At 50.6% G+C, this 22,745-nt stretch overlaps 1 protein-coding gene and 2 non-coding genes across 3 annotated transcripts; all 3 read right to left on the reverse strand.

Moving 5' to 3' along the window:
* Positions 1 to 246: 246 nt before the first annotated feature.
* rpl10 (ribosomal protein L10) lies at positions 247 to 2,793 on the reverse strand. Its single transcript, XM_072450203.1, has 7 exons — positions 2,759 to 2,793; positions 2,605 to 2,636; positions 1,765 to 1,823; positions 1,418 to 1,525; positions 1,151 to 1,289; positions 905 to 1,067; positions 247 to 474 (listed from the first exon to the last, which is right to left on the reverse strand). Exons 2-7 carry the CDS (start codon positions 2,625 to 2,627, stop codon positions 319 to 321), a joined length of 648 nt encoding a protein of 215 aa, XP_072306304.1. The 5' UTR covers positions 2,628 to 2,636; positions 2,759 to 2,793; the 3' UTR covers positions 247 to 318.
* Positions 661 to 797, reverse strand: LOC140363640 (small nucleolar RNA SNORA70). Its single transcript, XR_011927156.1, has one exon. It is a non-coding gene; the product is annotated as a small nucleolar RNA SNORA70 (small nucleolar RNA).
* LOC140363641 (small nucleolar RNA SNORA70) lies at positions 1,592 to 1,728 on the reverse strand. The gene has a single exon (XR_011927157.1). It is a non-coding gene; the product is annotated as a small nucleolar RNA SNORA70 (small nucleolar RNA).
* Positions 2,794 to 22,745: the final 19,952 nt, after the last annotated feature.

A 22,745-nucleotide genomic window follows, 5' to 3' on the forward strand; every position in this document is an offset into this window, starting at 1 on the left:
GATATTTCCCATTTTAAAATACAATTTATTTTAAGCAGTTTTATCTCCAGGAAACTCATATTCGGTCATTTCCCCAGGTTTAGATTTAAAACATTAAAGTGACAAAGGTCAGTTTGTCCTCATTCTGACCCCTGAAGAGACCATGGCAGGGAAAGAGCGCGACAGGGAGAGGTTTTGCAGAGTCTTAAGTTCTAGTGATGGTCGAGACTTTCTGGAACATTATGGAAATAAAACAGTCTCAAAGTGTTTTATAATCAAACATTCGTGGTTTTATTCTCAGTTTGATGAGCTCAGTTTGAAGAGCTCGGTGGGAGGAGCTCAGTTGGCGTGGAGGTGCTTCCAGTGGGTCAGGGGCCCTCGGTTAGGGATGTACTTGACCCCGCAGCCGTCCGGGACCAGCCTCTTCTCGGCCAACATCTCGTCGAAGTCGGTGGCGTTGAACTTAGTGAAGCCGTATTTCTTAGAGATGTGGATCTGGAAAACACGAAAGGTCAGAGTTTAATTAGAGACTAAACGCCACAGTTTAAATCATTTAGTTTATTGAAGCTTCTAGAGGTCAAAGTGTCAAACGCCTCAGTTCCTCCTGATTCACGGCTTCAAAAAGGAGCAGGAAGTGGAGTTCTTTCAGATGGAACCGTGTCTTTGGGCTCTTTTTAGGCTTTTTGTGTCAATGGTCCCTTAAAGGCCCCAGCACTGCACAGCTGAGGTCATACACAACCAGAGAGTTTCTGTCTGCAGCCTTTGCACACGGGCCCCGCACCACAGCAGCAGGGGCCCGTCGGCTTAATAAGCTGCAAGAGCGACGCCGAGGGGGAACCTGAACCAGGAACCATAACCCACACACACACAGCGAGATCGAGGGGAACCTGAACCCACACGGCGAGATCGGGGGGGCGCGTCGTACCTTCTGGCGCCCGGGGAACTTGAACTTGGCCCTGCGCAGCGCCTCCACCACATGCTCCTTGTTCTGGGCCTTGGTGCGCACGGACATGATGACCTGCCCGATGTGCACGCGGGCCACGGTGCCCTGGGGCTTCCCGAAGGCGCCGCGCATCCCGGTCTGGAGCCTGGAACACACACACGCACGGTCAGTTCACCAGGTCCAGGAGGTCAGAGGCGCGCTTCGGCGTCTCGGGAGGGCGTGGCTTGCCTGTCAGCGCCCGCGCACGATAACATCTTGTTGATGCGGATGACGTGGAAGGGGTGGAGCCTCATGCGGATGTGGAAGCCGTCTTTGCCGCACGTCTTCACCATGTACTTGTTGGCGCAGATACGAGCCGCCTCCAGAGCTGCAGGAGACACACGGGACATTTACATTTAAACACCGTTTAAAGGGCCCGGTCTGACCCCGGTTTAAAAGGGGGGCCCGGTCTGACCCCGGTTTAAAAGGGAGGTCCGGTCGCTCCGGGGTCTTTACCTTCGCTGGAGAGCTGCTCGTACTCGTCTGAGACCATGTGACCGCACAGAGGGAACTCGTCCACTTTGGCCTTTTTCCTTCCCAAGTCAAAGATCCTGATTTTAGGATCTGCAACAAAGAGAAACGAGTCAGGGGCCGAATCTGAGGCGATAAGAGCCGGTTTAAACAGGAGACGTTTGTATCAGTGGTCCCTTAAAGGCCCCAGCACTGCACAGCTGAAGTCATACACAACCAGAGAGTCTCTGTCTGCAGCCTTTGCACACGGGCCCCGCACCACAGCAGCAGGGGCCCGTCGGCTTAATAAGCTGCAAGTGGGGAAAGGTTTTATGAAAGGGCCAATGACTCACCAGGAACTCCCCGACAGAAGCGGGACTTGGGGTACGGCTTGTTCTTACAGTATCTGTAACTGAGAGAACAAACACTTTAAAGTTGTGTTTCCTGTAACCGACCGACCTGGATTTCAAAATAAAGCAAACTCGAATTTAAACATTTTTATGGCATATTTACTGGTCGTACGTTTCGAGAAAGTCAAATTGTGAGAGAAAATCCTAAAGCTGCGGAAAAAAATCAGGATCGTAAGAGATGAAAATCACTGCACTTTGGATATTTAGTTTTAACTCTGAGGATTTTAAAATGTATTTAAACAAATCCAACCTGAATTTCTCCTCAACTTTATACCGGAAACTTTTTTTGGCTTCTCTATTCATAATAATTCCAACACTTTAAACTTCTATTGTGGCTTTTAACCAAACTTAAATTACAGAAAGTTGAGGTTCATCTGAAAGTTTAGTTTATTAATACTGGAAATGCTGCTTAATTATTATCAAATTACTGCTGCTGGAGCTTCCCTTTAATGACTTTTACATTTAAATATGTGCATAATGTCAATTTAACAAACTCATTAGTCACAAATAAATTAATATCACCGGGAAAAGCCCATAGAACACTGCAGTTAGCATGTGGCTAATGCTAACTCCGGACTGAACATGTTAAATGACGTTGGACGCGTTTAAACCGCAGCTCGCGGCGTGAGCGTGATGCGGGGCTTAAACCGCAGACTGAAAGCTCATGTCTGGAGTGTTTATGCGGGTTTGAGCTGCTGCGGCCGCCGCGCACATGGCGACGCTCCCGCCGCTGCCATTTTCCCCGCAGAGCTCCGGCCTGAACACGCGAGAGGAAAGACTCACCAACGCGCGGGACGGCGGCCCATGGCTGCGATCTGCGGGAGAACACGCACAAACACGCGGGTCAGAGTGAGACAAAGGCCGAAGAGCGACTTAAATGTGACAAATGTGAGAGTTTAGTCAGAGCCGAGGAAAGCCGCTCCGTCCACGCACTCACCTAATGGAGGAAAGGAAGTGGAGACGTCACTTCCGCCGTGTCATCACGTGTGACCCACGTGACTCACTTACGCAGGCAAAACGATCAATAAATACAATTTAATACAGAAGCGCACTATAACTGATCGAACTCTTTTTATTTTTCATATTTGATTTTTTGTTATATTTTTGAGACGCATAAAATATGAAGGTTATGTTGTGTTTTATTACGAAATCATTTATTTTACACAGAATTTATGTCATTATTTTTTTTAATTGAATTTATGTTTTTTTTTACATCCATCCATTTCCTGCCGCTTGTTCCTTTCCGGGGTCGCGCGTGACTGGAGCCTGTCCCAGTGACTTCGGGCCTTTCCAGTACAAATATTCATTGTATATGAATACGACTTTTTAAAAATGCAATGCTTTAATATTCAGTTTGCACTGTGTTTTAAATTTCAGTGTAAGGAAATTATATGTTTAAAATTCACTTTTGTTTTTATTTTTATTCAGTGCAAATAAATTCGATGTCAAAAAAATCTGACTGACTGAAACGATCGAGCCGATCGTTCTTGTTGCTCCCCATGAGCGGTTTTTCCTCTTCCTTATGCTTTGCTTTTTAAGAAAGAAAATACACTTTTAAATGAATACTTTAAGTGTGCGGGTTATAATATGTATATTTATATTTAGGAACGTATGTAGCACAAAACACAAAAAGCCGACAGTGCTCGGTCCATACAGTTTCCTGCAGCGCCCTCTAGTGGCCAAACTTTGAACAATCGAATTAACATCAGACATGTCCCTCTTTCTTTTTTCACCATGGGCCCTTTATAGGCCCTATTCCTTTATAGGCCCTATTCACCATGGGCCCTTTATAGGCCCTATTCACCATGGGCCCTTTATAGGCCCTATTCACCATGGGACCTTTATAGGCCCTATTCCTTTATAGGCCCTATTCACCATGGGCCCTTTATAGGCCCTATTCACCATGGGCCCTTTATAGGTCCTATTCACCATGGGCCCTTTATAGGCCCTATTCACCATGGGCCCTTTATAGGCCCTATTCACCATGGGCCCTTTATAGGCCCTATTCCTTTATAAGCCCTATTCACCATGGGCCCTTTATAGGCCCTATTCACCATGGGCCCTTTATAGGTCCTATTCACCATGGGACCTTTATAGGCCCTATTCACCATGGGGCCTTTATAGGCCCTATTCACCATGGGCCCTTTATAGGCCCTATTCACCATGGGACCTTTATAGGCCCTATTCACCATGGGACCTTTATAGGCCCTATTCACCAGAATTAGAATCAGAATAAGGTTTATTGCCATTTGTCGTTGAACAAAAATTCAAAAACATAGGAACTTGTCCTGGTGCAACACAAACAACAAACATTGAACACTTTAAACAGAGACGGCATGAAATGTACATTCTAAATAAAATATAAAATATAAAGTTAAGTAGTGCAATAGAAGTGAACAGTGCAATGAGGTGCTTAGGCAGTGTTCACCGTGGGCTCTTTATAGAGGTCATTCACGTGACGTCACACGACCGCCCCCCACGCTCCCCCCAGGCTTCCCCTTTTGGCCATGTTGTCCGTCCTCAGTGCGTGTCTCCCCCTACAGGCCCATTCTATACTGCAGTCCGTCTGCTTCGATTTACGAGGAAACACGGTTCAAAAAGGCCCAAAACCTCATGAACGATGTCGCACTCTTTACTATAATCACAATGGTGAAGGTTTATGTGGCAGTGAGTGCAGCAACCGGGAAAATAAACGGAGAGAAGTTAACTAGTTAGTAGTTAGTTAGTAACCCTAACACTTTTATATATATATATATATATATATATATATATATATATATATATATATATATATATATATATATATATATATATATACATATATGTATATATATGATATGTATAGATCTATATATATCTGTTCTGCGCACGCTGTAGAATTAACATCAGTTCTTTTTAGGCGTATCTAAAGCTCTATCAGTCACTCACCCGCGCTCGGACGGAGCGGCTCGCGGCACAGGGAGCTTAAAGCTGTTCACCCCGGTGCAGGTGACTGAACCCCGGACATGCAGACTCAGCACCGCTGCACTGGCGCTTCGGAGATATAAGTCTATCTGTTCTGCGCACGCTGTAGAATTAACATCAGTTTAATTTAGGCGCGTGGACACTTTGATAATCTGAAGCTCTATCGGTCACTCACTCGCACTCGGACGGAGCGGCTCGCGGCACAGGGAGCTTACAGCTGTTCAGCCCGGTGTAGGTGACTGAACCCCGGACATGCAGACTCAGCACCGCTGCCTGCGCTGGAGCTCCGGAGAATAAACGCTGTAGAATAACATCAGTTTTATTCAGGCGTAGAGCCTTTGTTCAAAATTGGGACTTGTGACCCATGGGACCAGTGGGTTTGGGAAAATCTGGAAGAGTCTGTGATTTAGGCATAAAATATGGATCTGAGTTGATTGATCGCAGCTTTTCTAAATATCGACGTCTGTGTAGCTCACCCAAGTAGTTTGTGGACTCTGAAAGCTCTGGGGCCTCCATCATTTACCTTTGAGATCACTTTCCACGGTGCATAGGAACGCAACAAGTGACGGCCAAGGGGCGGCAACGTATGACAAGGGGGCGGCAACGTATGACAAGGGGGCGGCAACGTATGACAAGGGCGCGGCAACGTATGACAAGGGCGCGGCAAGGCAACGTATGACAAGGGGGCGGCAACGTATGACAAGGGGGCGGCAAGGCAACGTATGACAAGGGGGCGGCAACGTATGACAAGGGGGCGGCAACGTATGACAAGGGCGCGGCAACGTATGACAAGGGCGCGGCAAGGCAACGTATGACAAGGGGGCGGCAACGTATGACAAGGGGGCGGCAAGGCAACGTATGACAAAGGGGCGGCAACGTATGACAAGGGGCGGCAACGTATGACAAGGGAGCGGCAATGTATGACAAGGGGGCAGCAAGGGGGGGGCAACGTATGACAAGGGGGCGGCAACGTATGACAAGGGCGCGGCAAGGCAACGTATGACAAGGGGGCGGCAACGTATGACAAGGGGGCGGCAAGGCAACGTATGACAAAGGGGCGGCAACGTATGACAAGGGGCGGCAACGTATGACAAGGGGGCGGCAACGTATGACAAGGGGGCGGCAACGTATGACAAGGGGGCGGCAACGTATGACAAGGGGGCGGCAACGTATGACAAGGGGGCGGCAACGTATGACAAGGGCGCGGCAACGTATGACAAGGGCGCGGCAAGGCAACGTATGACAAGGGGGCGGCAACGTATGACAAGGGGGCGGCAAGGCAACGTATGACAAAGGGGCGGCAACGTATGACAAGGGGCGGCAACGTATGACAAGGGGCGGCAACGTATGACAAGGGAGCGGCAATGTATGACAAGGGGGCAGCAAGGGGGGGGCAACGTATGACAAGGGGGCGGCAACGTATGACAAGGGCGCGGCAAGGCAACGTATGACAAGGGGGCGGCAACGTATGACAAGGGGGCGGCAAGGCAACGTATGACAAAGGGGCGGCAACGTATGACAAGGGGCGGCAACGTATGACAAAGGGGCGGCAACGTATGACAAGGGGCGGCAACGTATGACAAGGGCGTATGACAAGGGGCGGCAACGTATGACAAGGGGCGGAAACGTATGACAAGGGGGCGGCAACGTATGACAAGGGGGCGGCAACGTATGACAAGGGGCGGCAACGCATGACAAGGGGCGGCAACGTATGACAAGGGGGCGGCAACGTATGACACAGGGCGGCAACGTATGACAAGGGGGCGGCAACGTATGACAAGGGGCGGCAACGTATGACAAGGGGGCGGCAACGTATGACAAGGGGGCGGCAACGTATGAAAAGGGGGCGGCAATGTATGACAAGGGGGCAGCAAGGGGGGGGCAACGTATGACAAGGGGGCGGCAACGTATGACAAGGGGGCGGCAACGTATGACAAGGGGGCGGCAAGGGGGGGCAACGTATGACAAAGGGGCGGCAACGTATGACAAGGGGGCGGCAACGTATGACAAGGGGGCGGCAACGTATGACAAGGGGCGGCAACGTATGACAAGGGGCGGCAACGTATGACAAGGGGCGGCAACGTATGACAAGGGGCGGAAACGTATGACAAGGGGGCGGCAACGTATGACAAGGGGGCGGCAACTTATGACAAGGGGCGGCAACGCATGACAAGGGGCGGCAACGTATGACAAGGGGGCGGCAACGTATGACACAGGGCGGCAACGTATGACAAGGGGGCGGCAACGTATGACAAGGGGTGGAGGGGCGGCAACGTATGACAAGGGGGCGGCAACGTATGACAAGGGGGCGGCAACGTATGACAAGGGGGCGGCAACGTATTACAAGGGGGCAGCAACGTATGACAAGGGGCGGCAACGTATGACAAGGGGCGGCAACGTTGTTGTTGTTGTTGTTATTGTTTTATGGCAGTCGACAGCCGAGTGTCGCATTACCGCCAGACTTTATTCCCCAGACTTTGTCGTAGTCCTAAAAGTTGTTCTTCCAGTGCTTAAAGCCCAAGAGGTCATGAGATGCCTTTGTCATTGTATCCTATAGAAGTTCTTCCTCCCCTCAGACTTTGTCGTAGTCCTTAAAAATTCTTATTCCATTGCTTTGGAAGTACAAAGCCCATGAGGTCATGGGACGTCTTTGTCGTTTTATCCTTTAGAAGTCCTTCTTCCATCACTTTGGCGTTTCTAGGCCCATGAAGTCAAAGCGCGTTAGAACATCCTCTTGCTCCTCATCCTCGGCTCAGTCTCCAACACCCCCCACCTCTATAAACGTTTACCCAGCCCTGTGCTACATAAGTAAGCAACCACAGCCTGACACAAACCCTGTGACTGGATCGCCAGAACGTTCCGCAGATTGAACTCCCGCCCATTATTCCGAAACCACAAGGCCAACACGGCCCTTTCTCCATCATAAGCCTCACAGCAAATCAGCACATGCTCGACAGTCTCTGGCACCCGACAGTGACCACACAGACCGGTCGGATGTTTGCCTATCCTACTCAGTGACCAATTGAGTCCAGCACGGCCAATCCTCATGCGGGCGAAGGCCCTTTCCTCCCACGCGTTCCTGCCCATAGACCTGCAAGGACCCACACTACCCTGTATGTGATAGAGATGCCGTCCAGTAACACAGTGGCTCCAAAATTCCTGCCAAAGGCCGACCACATGACTCTTGATAACGGGCTTGATTTCAGATTTGCTTAACTCAACCGCCACATCAATTGATGCCCGCCTAAGGGAACGTTTAGCCAGTGCATCAGCCATTTCGTTACCATCCACCCCCACATGCGCAGGGACCCAAATGAAGGAAACCCTGACATCCTTCCTGGACAGGGAGAGCATCAGACAGAAGATGCCATTCAACACATCCTGTCTGCAATCCGATTTCCCAGATTTAATGCTTTGCCAAACAGAAAGGCGATCTGTCAACCTCTTCTTGACCGCCAGCCCCAGGTCAGGCACAAAATAAGCAGCGCCAGTACGCCCACTCTCAGGATCCCTAGACCCTTCAGTATAAATAAACACATCACCTGAGTGCCTATCGATGAGCGCTTGAACGGCAAACTGCGGTGCCCTCCCAGCGACTCCTCTAAGCTTGCCATGCAAGCTAACATCAACAGGAGCCGGGACAAACTTCCACGGAGCTATAGCAGACAAAGCCACCGACGGGCTCACACGCAGATCACCAACCCCCGCAAGCCACGCCTTCGCATTTCCTACCTGGCTAAAAACCATACTGCCAGCCTCATTCTGCCCCCCATCAACCCTGAGAAAGTCCCTCACCGGGTGAGAGCTCGTATGACCTTGCACATTCACCCAGTAAGCCAACAGAAGTTCTAGCCTCCGGAGCCGTAACGGCAATCCCCCAACTCAACCTGCAGCGCCGAGACAGGGGAGGTCCTAAAAGACCTACAGCAGATGCGCAAGGCCTGGGCTTGCTCCACATCAGCTTCTTTAAGTTAGTCTCAGCCGCAGACATGTAGGCTATACAGCCATAATCAATAGCCGCCCTCATGATGGCCTGATAAATACCCAGGAGCGACCTTCTGCTGAAGCAAGTTATTCACCCTTTTGCATTTACCACTGACCTCATCAATGTGCTGACGCCAACTAAGCCTCTCGTCAAAGGTGACCCCCAAGAACCTCACCTCCCTGACCTGTTCGAGCACCTGCCCATGCAGTCGAAGGGAGACGTCCCTATGCCCATTGAAGAAACAGATCACTTGAGACTTCCGTACGGACAGTTTAATCCCCCACTTCAGGGTCCACTGCTCCACCTGCTGTATTGCCCTTTGCAGTTTCGTCTCGTAAAACCGGAGATTCCTCCCTCTCACCCATAGAGCGCCATCATCAGCATAAAGGCTCCTCCCAACAGACCCATCCACGTCGTCAAAGATGTCCTTAATCATAACATTGAACAAGATAGGGTTACACACACTCCCCTGCGGGATCCCATTCTCTACCTCATAGACCCCAGAGTAAGCAGCGCCCACTCTGGTTTGAACACGCCGGCCAGACAGAAAGCTCCGGACCCAGTTAAACAGTTTACCCTTCACACCACACTTCCGCAGCTTAATGAGGAGCCCATCCTTCCAAACCATATCGTACGCCTTCTCCACATCAAAGAGCACCGCAATAACCTTTTCTTTCTGAGCCCTGGCCAGCTGGATATCAGATTCCAAACACAACACGGAATCCATGGTGTTCCTGCCCCTACGGAAACCACTCTGGTGCGCGGGAAGCAAACCCTGACTCTCCAAGAAGTAATCCAACCGCTCGGTAACCATGCGCTCCATCGTTTTCCCGAGCTGCGACGTCAAGGCAATCGGCCTATAACTTGAAGGGTCAGACGCTGGCCTACCCGGCTTCAGAACCGGCACCACCGTAGACTGTTTCCACGCAGATGGAACACAACCTGAATCCCAAACACGGTTGAAAAGACCCAGGACTAGCCCAAGCGTGTCATCAGTCAAATGAGAGCGCATGTCATAGCACACCTCATCTTTACCCGGGGCTGTCTGTTTCGCCTTAGAAAGTGCTCTCCTTAGCTCAAACAAACTAAACGGAAGGTCAAGGTCATCTTGAGTCGAAGGCTGGTGCCCAATCAGCTCAGAATTCTGGGCCAAAGTACTCTCCCTGTAGTGCCTTTCCGCAGGTGAGAGATTGTCAGAGCTGTGCACCGACACAAAGGTGCTGGCCAACAGTTCAGCTTTGTCAACGTCGCTGACTGCTTCAACACCATTCTGTATTAGGACCTGGGTCCCGTGACGGCGCTCAACTCCATGCATCCGCTTAATCATCCCCCAAACATCCCCTAGACGAGTTTCTGCGATATCTGCAACCCCCCCGCCCTGCTCCTCACTGAGAGAGCCCTCCATAGACGAGCAAGAGGACGCCCTACGCTGCACAGGACCAGTGGCTCCAGGGGAGTCCTCCCCGCTGTTCATATTGTCACCGACCAGGTCACTCCTACTCTTCCTCTTCCTCGTCACACGGACCGAGGCGTTCCTCTATGTTGCCGTAATATCCAAACAACGCTCAATAATCCACCGTCAGCGTGTATCTTCTGTATGATGTTGTTGTTGTTGTTGTTGTTGTTTTATGGCGGTTGGCATCCGAGTGTTGCATTACCGCCAGACTTTATTCCTCAGACGTTTCGTAGTCCTCAGACTCTGTCGTAGTCCGTAAAAGTACTCCTCCCATCGCTTTGGCGTTACAAAGCCCATGAGGTCATGATGTGTTTTTGTGACTAGAATAGTTGTTGTGTCAGAGACCAACCGGCTTTATTCCAGGGAGACTCTTCTTCACCTTCCTCGCCCTCTTTGACGTTCGGTGCTTTGGAAGTACAAAGCCCATGAGATCATGGGACGTCTTTGTTGTTTTACAAAGCCCATGAGGTCATGGGACGTCTTTGTCGTTTTATCCTTTAGAAGTCCTTCTTCCATCACTTTGGCGTTTCTAGGCCCATGAAGTCCAAGCGCGTTAGAACATCCTCTTGCTCCTCATCCTCGGCTCAGTCTCCACCACCCCCCACCTCTATAAACGTTTACCCAGCCCTGTGCTACATAAGTAAGCAACCACAGCCTGACACAAACCCTGTGACTGGATCGCCAGAACGTTCCGCAGATTGAACTCCCGCCCATTATTCCGAAACCACAAGGCCAACCCGGCCCTTTCCCTATCATAAGCCTCACAGCAAATCAGCACATGCTCGACAGTCTCTGGCACCCGACAGTGACCACACAGACCGTATGATGTTGTTGTTGTTGTTGTTGTTTTATGGCGGTTGGCATCCAATTGTTGCATCACCGCCAGACTTTATTCCTCAGACTTTTCGTAGTCCGTAAAAGAACTCCTTCCATTGCTTTGGTGTTACAAAGCCCATGAGGTCATGATATGTCTTTGTGACTAGAATGTTGTTGTTGTTGTTTTATGGCGGTTGGCATCCAAGTGTTGCATTACCGCCAGACTTTATTCCTCAGACGTTTCGTAGTTGTTGTTGTTGTTGTTGTTGTTCTATGGCGGTTGGCATCCAAGTGCCGCACCACCGCCAGACTGTACCCCTCAGACTCTGTCGCAGTCCTCAGACTCTGTCGTAGTCCGTAAAAGCACTCCCTCCACTGCTCCGGTGCTACAAAGCCCATGAGGTCATGATATGTCTTTGTGACTAGAATAGTTGTTGTTGTTTCAGAGACCAACCGGCTTTATTCCAGGGAGACTCTTCTTCATCTTCCTCTCCTTCTTTGACGTTCGGTGCTTCCACCGTACAGCTTTATTCTTCAGGCTTCATTCTATAGGCTTTAATATGTCCACTGATGTCGCCGCTTGGTAGCCGTGCGTCTACGAGACTGGGCGAGGACAGGAGACCACCCCCACCCCCATCTCGTCACTCTGATCACTCTGACTCCCCACAAGCAGACCCCCATCACTCCGACTCCCATTTAGCGCCTTTAGCCTGTTTTCTATATCTGCCCAATCAAGCTCCTTTGTTCCAAGGAATCTCCCTGCAGCTTTAGCAATGATCCTGATCCTTTCAGTTCTGCTTTGAGTCTGAGCAGCACAGTTTACAACATCCACCATAAAGAGTACAAAATCCTCTCTATCCACAACCAGGGTATTCTCATTAATTCTGGAACCTGCACACTTGGGACCTCCACTCTTGAAACCTTCACACTTCTTGGGAGCCACGCTGGCCTCTCTCATTTCGCCCTGGCTGGGAGCAGCGCTGGCTCCTCTCTCTGTATTTACTCTAAACTCGTTACTTGAAACTTTCTTGACTGCATCTGCATAGGATATACCTTGAGAGACCTTTATTTTCTGCACCTCAGCAGCTCTTTTGCTAAACCTGCATCCCCCGTAGGCAGAGCTATGTTCTTCCCCACAGTTACAGCACTTCAGTTTTGCACCCACGTCACACTTCCCATACTCATGATCTCCTGCACATTTACCACATCTTTGCCTCCCTCTACAGACCGCTGCAATATGCCCAAAGCGCTGGCACTTAAAGCAACGCAGGGGCGGCGGAACATATGGCCTGACGCTATAGCACATGTACCCAATGAACACCTTACTAGGCAGGCACCTCCCTTCAAGTGTTACCATTACCGACAAGCTGTCACATCTTACCCCAAACCGGGTCACCTTCAAACGCCTAGCGTCCACCACCGTAACTCCCGTCAAATTCTCCTTAACTTCATCCACAGACGTCGCCGTAGGGACACCTACGATAACTCCTCTGACCGTGTTTCTTTCAGCATTAGACACAAGAATGTCCTTTCCACCCAGACGTTTAGTTCCAATCGCCTTCCGTTGCTGAGCCGCGTCCTTGCACACGACCAGCAGCGAGCTATCTCTAAGGACACTCGCACTCTTGATCACTCCCACAGCTACAGTTAGGCTCTTTGACAATGCCACTGAACTCCACTCCTTAAAGGATGCACTATCCTGTGCAAGCTTTATGATCACCTTACAGTCTCTGCTCTCACCCCGGACATCAATAGCTTCAGCCTCATCCTGCTGCTCATTCCCAGAACCCTCGGACGAGCTAAGGGACTTTTTACGTTTCCGGGCACGTGCAGGCAGAAAAGGCTGCTCCTCCACGCCGTCCAGAACGTCTTCCATCCCCGATCCACTCTCCTCCGCCATCTCCCGTCTCTCCAGCCCGGGTGTTGAGCAAGGTCTCCTCACAGTTTTGTACAATAATGGCGGTTGGCATCCAAGTGTTGCATCTGTTGTTGTTGCTGTTGTTGCTTTTGATGGCAGCTTGTTGTGACAAGGGGGCGGCAACGTATGCGATCACGTGGTTTTGTGACGTCGGTGAATGAGCTCTATATAGGCCCTTTCACCATACTGGACTCAATTGGTCACTGAGTAGAATAGGCAAACATCCGACCGGTCTGTGTGGTCACTGTCGGGTGCCAGAGACTGTCGAGCATGTGCTGATTTGCTGTGAGGCTTATGATAGAGAAAGGGCCGGGTTGGCCTTGTGGTTTCGGAATAATGGGCGGGAGTTCAATCTGCGGAACGTTCTGGCGATCCAGTCACAGGGTTTGTGTCAGGCTGTGGTTGCTTACTTATGTAGCACAGGGCTGGGTAAACGTTTATAGAGGTGGGGGGTGTTGGGCGCAAGAGGATGTTCTAATGCGCTTTGACTTCATGGGCCTAGAAACGCCAAAGTGATGTTGTTGTTGTTGTTGTTGTTGTTGTTTTATGGCGGTTGGCATCCGAGTGTTGCATTACCGCCAGACTTTATTCCTTAGACTGTTGTTGCTGTTGTTATTGTGTTATGGCAGTCGACAGCCGAGTGTCGCATTACCGCCAGACTTTATTCCCCAGACTCTGTCGCAGTCCTAAAAGTTGTTCTTCCAGTGCTTTGACCTCCAGTGCTTTGAGTGATGGAAGAAGGACTTCTAAAGGATAAAACGACAAAGACGTCCCATGACCTCAGGGGCTTTGTAAAACAACAAAGACGTCCCATGACCTCATGGGCTTTGTAAAACAACAAAGACGTCCCATGACCTCATGGGCTTTGTAAAACAACAAAGACGTCCCATGACCTCATGGGCTTTGTACTTCCAAAGCACCGAGCGTCAGGGAGAGAGAGGAAGATGAAGAAGAGTCTCCCTGGAATAAAGCCGGTTGGTCTCTGAAACAACAACTATTCTAGTCACAAAGACATATCATGACCTCATGGGCTTTGTAACACCAAAGCAATGGAAGGAGTACTTTTACGGACTACGACAGTCTGAGGACTACGAAAAGTCTGAGGAATAAAGTCTGGCGGTAATGCAACAATTGGCCATAAAACAACAACAACAACAACAACCAAGTCTAAAGAATAAAGTCTAAAGAATAAAGTCTAAAGTCTAAAGAACAAAGCCTAAAGAATAAAGTCTAAGATGTACAACTACAGTAGGTGGCAGTGATGTAACACAGAGGAATAAAGTCTGGCGGTAATGCAACACTCGGATGCCAACCGCCATAAAACAACAACAACAACAACAACAACTTGGATACCAACCGCCATAAAACACCAAAGAAGAAGAACTGTTCTTTTGAACGTCAAACGGCCACATTTTAGCAGAGCTTCAAAAACAAGAGTTTCAACACGTTTTCTCATTGTCTGGAGAAAATAAGACAATTTCAAAATAATAATAAGAAGAAAGGCCAAAGGTGAAAGAACTGAGAGGCCAACTCAGTGCAGCAGAGGAGGAGATCCAGGCTCTGCAAAGGGAGGTGGAGAAGGAGAGCGAGGAGAAGGACGCCCTGGAGAGAGCTTTGCAGGAGGACAAAGACACCTCCAGATCCATCCAAGACGAGATGAGCCTTCAAGAGGAGGTCCTTGAAGGTGCTGGAGATACGCCCCAAGATGAAGGTTCCACAAATGCCAAACAAACTTCTGAAAAGATCAAACGTAACAAGAAAAAGAAAAACAGAATAGATCTACGATCTTATATTAATCAGCAACAAGCGTGTCGTGGCACAAGACCTGATGAGAAGAAACCACCAAAACCAACAGCATTGACCTCTGAGCAGGAAGACACCAAACCAACTGTGCACTTTGATGCTGAAGTCCCTGATGAACCAAAGGAAGCCACCACGAGACCTCCAGCAACGCAGCAGAGAGAACCTTCATCTCTCCCAACTGGAAACAACTACAGGCCAAGTGCAACCAAGACTGGAGACCATATGTGGTCTGAGCTGCAAGATGAAGAACCTGAAGAAGAACCTGAAGATGAACCTGAAGAAGAACCTGAAGAAGAACATGAAGATGAACCTGAAGATGAACCTGAAGAAGAACCTGAAGATGAACCTGAAGAAGAACCTGAAGATGAACCTGAAGATGATTAAATCTACTTCGGAGAGTTCACCTACCTGGGCATTAGTGGCCCCAGGGGCACATGCGGCCCTCGGCCTGTGTTATTTTGGCCCCTCTCAAGATTTTAGTTTCTATTCTTTTAACTGTCTTAGCTATGTAACATGTGTCTGCACTTGTGTCCTTAATAAAGATGACATGAAATAAATGAAATAATAGATTCAATATATAGCCTATATTTTACAAAAAGGTGCTTATAATGAACGCTGTCTGGCCCTACACCACTTGCCTCGATTCGAATATACCCCTCCAGGACCCCCCAGCACCCCTCCAGGACCCCTCCAGGACCCAGGACCTTCCAGGACCCCTCCAGGACCCTCCAGGACCCCTCCAGGACCCTCCAGTACCCCTCCAGGACCCCTCCAGGACCCAGGACCTTCCAGGACCCCTCCAGGACCCTCCAGGACCCTCCAGGACCTCTCCAGGACCCCTCCAGGAGTCCTCCAGGACTCCTTCAGGACCCTCCAGGACCCCTCCAGAACTCCTCCAGGACTCCTCCAGGACCCTCCAGGACTCCTCCAGGACTCCTTCAGGACCCTCCAGGACCTCTCCAGGACCCCTCCAGGACTCCTCCAGGACTCCTTCAGGACCCTCCAGGACCCCTCCAGGACCCTCCAGGACTCCTCCAGGACCCCTCCAGGACACCTCCAGGACTCCTCCAGGACCCTTCCAGGACTCCTCCAGGACCCACCAGGACCCTCCAGGACTCCTCCAGGACCCCTCCAGGACACCTCCAGGACTCCTCCAGGACCCTTCCAGGACTCCTCCAGGACCCACCAGTCCTCCAGGACCCTCCAGGACCCTCCAGGACTCCTCCAGGACCCTCCAGGACACCTCCAGGACCCTCCAGGACCCCTCCAGGACACCTCCAGGACTCCTCCAGGACTCCTCCAGGACTCCTTCAGGACCCTCCAGGACCCTCCAGGACCCCTCCAGAACTCCTCCAGGACCCCTCCAGGACCCCTCCAGGACCCTCCAGGACTCCTCCAGGACCCCTCCAGGACACCTCCAGGACTCCTCCAGGACCCTTCCAGGACTCCTCCAGGACCCTCCAGGACCCTCCAGGACTCCTCTAGGACTCCTCCAGGACTCCTCCAGGACCCTCCAGGACACCTCCAGGACCCTCCAGGACTCCTCTAGGACTCCTCCAGAACTCCTCCAGGACCCTCCAGGACCTCTCCAGGACCCCTCCAGGACTCCTCCAGGACTCCTTCAGGACCCTCCAGGACCCCTCCAGGACCCTCCAGGACTCCTCCAGGACCCCTCCAGGACACCTCCAGGACTCCTCCAGGACCCTTCCAGGACTCCTCCAGGACCCACCAGGACCCTCCAGGACTCCTCCAGGACCCCTCCAGGACACCTCCAGGACTCCTCCAGGACCCTTCCAGGACTCCTCCAGGACCCACCAGTCCTCCAGGACCCTCCAGGACCCTCCAGGACTCCTCCAGGACCCTCCAGGACACCTCCAGGACCCTCCAGGACCCCTCCAGGACACCTCCAGGACTCCTCCAGGACTCCTCCAGGACTCCTTCAGGACCCTCCAGGACCCTCCAGGACCCCTCCAGAACTCCTCCAGGACCCCTCCAGGACCCCTCCAGGACCCTCCAGGACTCCTCCAGGACCCCTCCAGGACACCTCCAGGACTCCTCCAGGACCCTTCCAGGACTCCTCCAGGACCCTCCAGGACCCTCCAGGACTCCTCTAGGACTCCTCCAGGACTCCTCCAGGACCCTCCAGGACACCTCCAGGACCCTCCAGGACTCCTCTAGGACTCCTCCAGAACTCCTCCAGGACCCCCCAGGACCCTCCAGAACTCCTCCAGGACCCTCCAGGACCCTCCAGGATTCCTCCAGGACTCCTCCAGAACTCCTCCAGGACCCTCCAGGACACCTCCAGGTGTGAATGAGGGTTTGGCATTCTTGGTCGTCTAACTCTTATCCTCTGATTAGCTCTGTTTAGTTTTGGTTTGGCCTGAAAGGAGTTGAATAAAAAGGAGGAAAAGATGAAGTTAAAAGAATAAAGTTATAGACGATGAGGCTAAATATGAGTCTGAGACTATGAGACTGTGAACAAGAAGCAGAGGAAATGTCCACTGCACTTTAACATTCAATAAACATTGAAAAAACTCTAACATAAAGGTCAGGGGGCGCGCTAACATAAAGGTCAGGGGGCGCGCTAACATAAAGGTCAGGGGGCGCTCTAAAATAAAGGTCAGGGGGGCGCTTTAACATAAAGGTCAAGGGCGCTCTAACATAAAGGTCAGGGGGCGCTCTAAAATAAAGGTCAGGGGGCGCTCTAAAATAAAGGTCAGGGGGCACTCTAACATAAAGGTCAAGGGCGCTCTAACATAAAGGTCAGGGGGCGCGCTAACATAAAGGTCAGGGGGCACTCTAACATAAAGGTCAAGGGCGCTCTAACATAAAGGTCAGGGGGCGCTCTAACATAAAGGTCAGGGGGCACTCTAACATAAAGGTCAAGGGCGCTCTAACATAAAGGTCAGGGGGCGCTCTAACATAAAGGTCAGGGGGCGCTCTAACATAAAGGTCAGGGGGCGCTCTAACATAAAGGTCAGGGGGCGCTCTAACATAAAGGTCAGGGGGCACTCTAACATAAAGGTCAGGGGGCGCTCTAACATAAAGGTCAAGGGCGCTCTAACATAAAGGTCAGGGGACGCTCTAACATAAAGGTCAGGGGGCGCTCTAACATAAAGGTCAAGGGCGCTCTAACATAAAGGTCAGGGGACGCTCTAACATAAAGGTCAGGGGACGCTCTAACATAAAGGTCAGGGGGCACTCTAACATAAAGGTCAGGGGGCGCTCTAACATAAAGGTCAGGGGGCGCTCTAACATAAAGGTCAAGGGCGCTCTAACATAAAGGTCAGGGGACGCTCTAACATAAAGGTCAGGGGGCGCTCTAACATAAAGGTCAGGTCAGGGGGCGCTCTAACATAAAGGTCAGGGGGCGCTTTAACATAAAGGTCAGGGGGCACTCTAACATAAAGGTCAAGGGCGCTCTAACATAAAGGTCAGGGGGCGCTCTAACATAAAGGTCAGGGGGTGCTCTAACATAAAGGTCAGGGGGCGCTCTAACATAAAGGTCAGGGGGCGCTTTAACATAAAGGTCAGGGGGCGCTTTAACATAAAGGTCATGGGGCGCTCTAACATAAAGGTCAGGGGGCGCCCTAACATAAAGGTCAGGGGGCGCTCTAACATAAAGGTCAGGGGGCGCTCTAACATAAAGGTCAGGGGGCGCTTTAACATAAAGGTCAGGGGGCACTCTAACATAAAGGTCAAGGGCGCTCTAACATAAAGGTCAGGGGGCGCTCTAACATAAAGGTCAGGGGGCGCTCTAACATAAAGGTCAGGTCAGGGGACGCTCTAACATAAAGGTCAGGCGGCGCTCTAACATAAAGGTCAGGGGGCGCTTTAACATAAAGGTCAGGGGGCGCTCTAACATAAAGGTCAGGGGGCGCTCTAACATAAAGGTCAGGGGGCGCTCTAACATAAAGGTCAGGGGGCACTCTAACATAAAGGTAAGGGGGCACTCTAACATAAAGGTCAGGGGGCGCTCTAACATAAAGGTCAGGGGGCACTCTAACATAAAGGTCAGGGGGCACTCTAACATAAAGGTCAGGGGGCGCTCTAACATAAAGGTCAAGGGCGCTCTAACATAAAGGTCAGGGGACGCTCTAACATAAAGGTCAAGGGCGCTCTAACATAAAGGTCAGGGGACGCTCTAACATAAAGGTCAGGGGGCGCTCTAACATAAAGGTCAGGTCAGGGGGCGCTCTAACATAAAGGTCAGGGGGCGCTTTAACATAAAGGTCAGGGGGCACTCTAACATAAAGGTCAAGGGCGCTCTAACATAAAGGTCAGGGGGCGCTCTAACATAAAGGTCAGGGGGTGCTCTAACATAAAGGTCAGGTCAGGGGGCGCTCTAACATAAAGGTCAGGGGGCGCTTTAACATAAAGGTCATGGGGCGCTCTAACATAAAGGTCAGGGGGCGCTTTAACATAAAGGTCAGGGGGCGCCCTAACATAAAGGTCAGGGGGCGCTCTAACATAAAGGTCAGGGGGCGCTTTAACATAAAGGTCAGGGGGCGCCCTAACATAAAGGTCAGGGGGCGCTTTAACATAAAGGTCAGGGGGCGCTTTAACATAAAGGTCAGGCGGCGCTCTAACATAAAGGTCAGGGGGCGCTCTAACATAAAGGTCAGGGGGCGCTTTAACATAAAGGTCAGGGGGCGCTCTAACATAAAGGTCACGGGGCGCTCTAACATAAAGGTCAGGGGGTGCTCTAACATAAAGGTCAGGTCAGGGGGCGCTCTAACATAAAGGTCAGGGGGCGCTTTAACATAAAGGTCATGGGGCGCTCTAACATAAAGGTCAGGGGGCGCTTTAACATAAAGGTCAGGGGGCGCCCTAACATAAAGGTCAGGGGGCGCTCTAACATAAAGGTCAGGGGGCGCTTTAACATAAAGGTCAGGGGGCGCCCTAACATAAAGGTCAGGGGGCGCTTTAACATAAAGGTCAGGGGGCGCTTTAACATAAAGGTCAGGCGGCGCTCTAACATAAAGGTCAGGGGGCGCTCTAACATAAAGGTCAGGGGGCGCTTTAACATAAAGGTCAGGGGGCACTCTAACATAAAGGTCAAGGGCGCTCTAACATAAAGGTCACGGGGCGCTCTAACATAAAGGTCAGGGGGCGCTCTAACATAAAGGTCAGGTCAGGGGGCGCTCTAACATAAAGGTCAGGCGGCGCTCTAACATAAAGGTCAGGGGGCGCGCTAACATAAAGGTCAGGGGGCGCTCTAACATAAAGGTCAGGGGGCGCTCTAACATAAAGGTCAGGGGGCGCTTTAACATAAAGGTCAGGGGGCGCTCTAACATAAAGGTCAGGGGGCGCGCTAACATAAAGGTCAGGGGGCGCTCTAACATAAAGGTCAGGGGGCGCTCTAACATAAAGGTCAGGGGGCGCTCTAACATAAAGGTCAGGGGGCGCTCTAACATAAAGGTCAGGGGGCGCTTTAACATAAAGGTCAGGGGGCGCCCTAACATAAAGGTCAGGGGGCGCTTTAACATAAAGGTCAGGGGGCGCTCTAACATAAAGGTCAGGGGGCGCTCTAACATAAAGGTCAGGGGGCGCTTTAAGATAAAGGTCAGGGGGCGCCCTAACATAAAGGTCAAGGGGCGCTTTAACATAAAGGTCAGGGGGCGCTCTAACATAAAGGTCAGGGGGCGCGCTAACATAAAGGTCAGGGGGCGCCCTAACATAAAGGTCAGGGGGCGCTCTAACATAAAGGTCAGGGGGCGCTCTAACATAAAGGTCAGGGGGCGCTTTAAGATAAAGGTCAGGGGGCGCCCTAACATAAAGGTCAAGGGGCGCTTTAACATAAAGGTCAGGGGGCGCTCTAACATAAAGGTCAGGGGGCGCGCTAACATAAAGGTCAGGGGGCGCCCTAACATAAAGGTCAGGGGGCGCTCTAACATAAAGGTCAGGGGGCGCTCTAACATAAAGGTCAGGGGGCGCTTTAACATAAAGGTCAGGGGGCGCTCTAACATAAAGGTCAGGGGGCGCTCTAACATAAAGGTCAGGGGGCGAGCTAACATAAAGGTCAGGGGGCGCCCTAACATAAAGGTCAGGGGGCGCTTTAAGATAAAGGTCAGGGGGCGCTCTAACATAAAGGTCAGGGGGCGCTCTAACATAAAGGTCAGGGGGCGCTTTAACATAAAGGTCAGGGGGCGCTCTAACATAAAGGTCAGGGGGCGCTCTAACATAAAGGTCAGGGGGCGAGCTAACATAAAGGTCAGGGGGCGCTCTAACATAAAGGTCAGGGGGCGCTCTAACATAAAGTTCAGGGGGCGCTTTAACATAAAGGTCAGGGGGCGCTCTAACATAAAGGTCAGGGGGCGCTCTAACATAAAGGTCAGGGGGCGAGCTAACATAAAGGTCAGGGGGCGAGCTAACATAAAGGTCAGGGGGCGCTCTAACATAAAGGTCAGGGGGCGCTTTAACATAAAGGTCAGGGGGCGCTCTAACATAAAGGTCAGGGGGCGCTCTAACATAAAGGTCAGGGGGCGAGCTAACATAAAGGTCAGGGGGCGCCCTAACATAAAGGTCATCTTCTCTCAAACAGAATTGCATCATCTGCATAGAGTGGATGCTACTGTGTTTTAGATGATTTACATTTAAATGGAGTTTATGTAAATTGTAAATAACAGTGGTCCAAGGACGGAGCCTTGAGGAACTCCTTTATTAAGGTGAGAACATTCAGATTGAAAGCATCAGAAACGGCTTGAGCTCGATTTGTGAGGAAATCTTGAAACTATTTTTTTAGAATTTGTATCAAACCCAAAAACATCAGACCATCCAAGAGAATGCAGAGATCTACTGGATCCAGAGATCTACTGGATCCAGAGATCTACTGGATCCAGAGATCTACTGGATCCAGAGATCGACTGGATCCAGAGATCTACTGGATCCAGAGATCTACTGGATCCAGAGATCTACTGGATCAACACAAATAGCAGCACCTTCTTCATGATTACAGTAACATCATGTACAACTTTAGCAGCTGTGACTGTAGCTGTTTAAAACTGAATCTTTATTCAAGAAAGCTCCTGGTGCTTATGAAATATTAACATGTCCAAGAGTTTTGAGATTGAACAGAAATTATTCCTATATTTATTTATGTATTTTTAAAAGTTTTTTAAACTACGTCTTTTGGAGTCAGTTTAGTCCAGAAAACGAGGACATGATCATTGCGGCTGCATCGTGTGTCCACTGGAGGTCAGTGTTGTGTCCTTTTTGTCTTGAGGCTTTATTATGAATCACGCCGTAAAACTCAGTGACGTCACTGGAGGAACTCACGCCGAATGTGTGGAATGTTCTGGACTCAAACTCAACCCTTGTTTACATCAGGGGCCTCCGCTCTGAGGTTCCAGGGGCCAGATCTCTCGGAGGGCAAAGGTCAGAGGGCCGGACTATAAAATGTATATTTCACACATCCACAAACGAGAAGAAGAAGACTGCCCTGTCACATGACTAAAACAGGACTAAAACAGGACTAAAGCAGGACTAAAACAGGACTAAAACAGGACTAAAACAGGACTAAAACAGGACTAAAGCAGGACTAAAACAGGACTAAAACAGGACTAAAGCAGGACTAAAACAGGACTAAAGCAGGACTAAAGCAGGACTAAAACAGGACTAAAACAGGACTAAAACAGGACTAAAACAGGACTAAAACAGGACTAAAACAAGACTAAAACAGGACTAAAACAGGACTAAAGCAGGACTAAAGCAGGACTAAAACAGGACTAAAACAGGACTAAAACAGGACTAAAGCAGGACTAAAGCAGGACTAAAACAGGACTAAAACAGGACTAAAGCAGGACTAAAACAGGACTAAAACAGGACTAAAACAGGACTAAAGCAGGACTAAAGCAGGACTAAAACAGGACTAAAACAGGACTAAAACAGGACTAAAACAGGACTAAAACAAGACTAAAACAGGACTAAAACAGGACTAAAGCAGGACTAAAACAGGACTAAAACAGGACTAAAGCAGGACT

The sequence above is a fragment of the Eucyclogobius newberryi genome, unplaced genomic scaffold (genome assembly GCF_026437365.1).
Source record: "Eucyclogobius newberryi isolate DKJ021-1_F unplaced genomic scaffold, fEucNew1.0.hap1 SCAF_17, whole genome shotgun sequence".
Lineage (NCBI taxonomy): Eukaryota > Metazoa > Chordata > Actinopteri > Gobiiformes > Gobiidae > Eucyclogobius > Eucyclogobius newberryi.

What these genes read in the sequence shown, in the direction of transcription:
- rpl10 (XM_072450203.1), bottom strand. Translation starts at nt 2,627, where the DNA reads ATGGGCCGCCGTCCCGCGCGTTG. An exon ending in GGCCGCCGTCCCGCGCGTTG is followed by an intron (nt 1,824 to 2,604) that starts GTGAGTCTTTCC and finishes TTGTTCTCTCAG; the next exon opens with TTACAGATACTGTAAGAACA. An exon ending in CTTCTGTCGGGGAGTTCCTG is followed by an intron (nt 1,526 to 1,764) that starts GTGAGTCATTGG and finishes TCTTTGTTGCAG; the next exon opens with ATCCTAAAATCAGGATCTTT.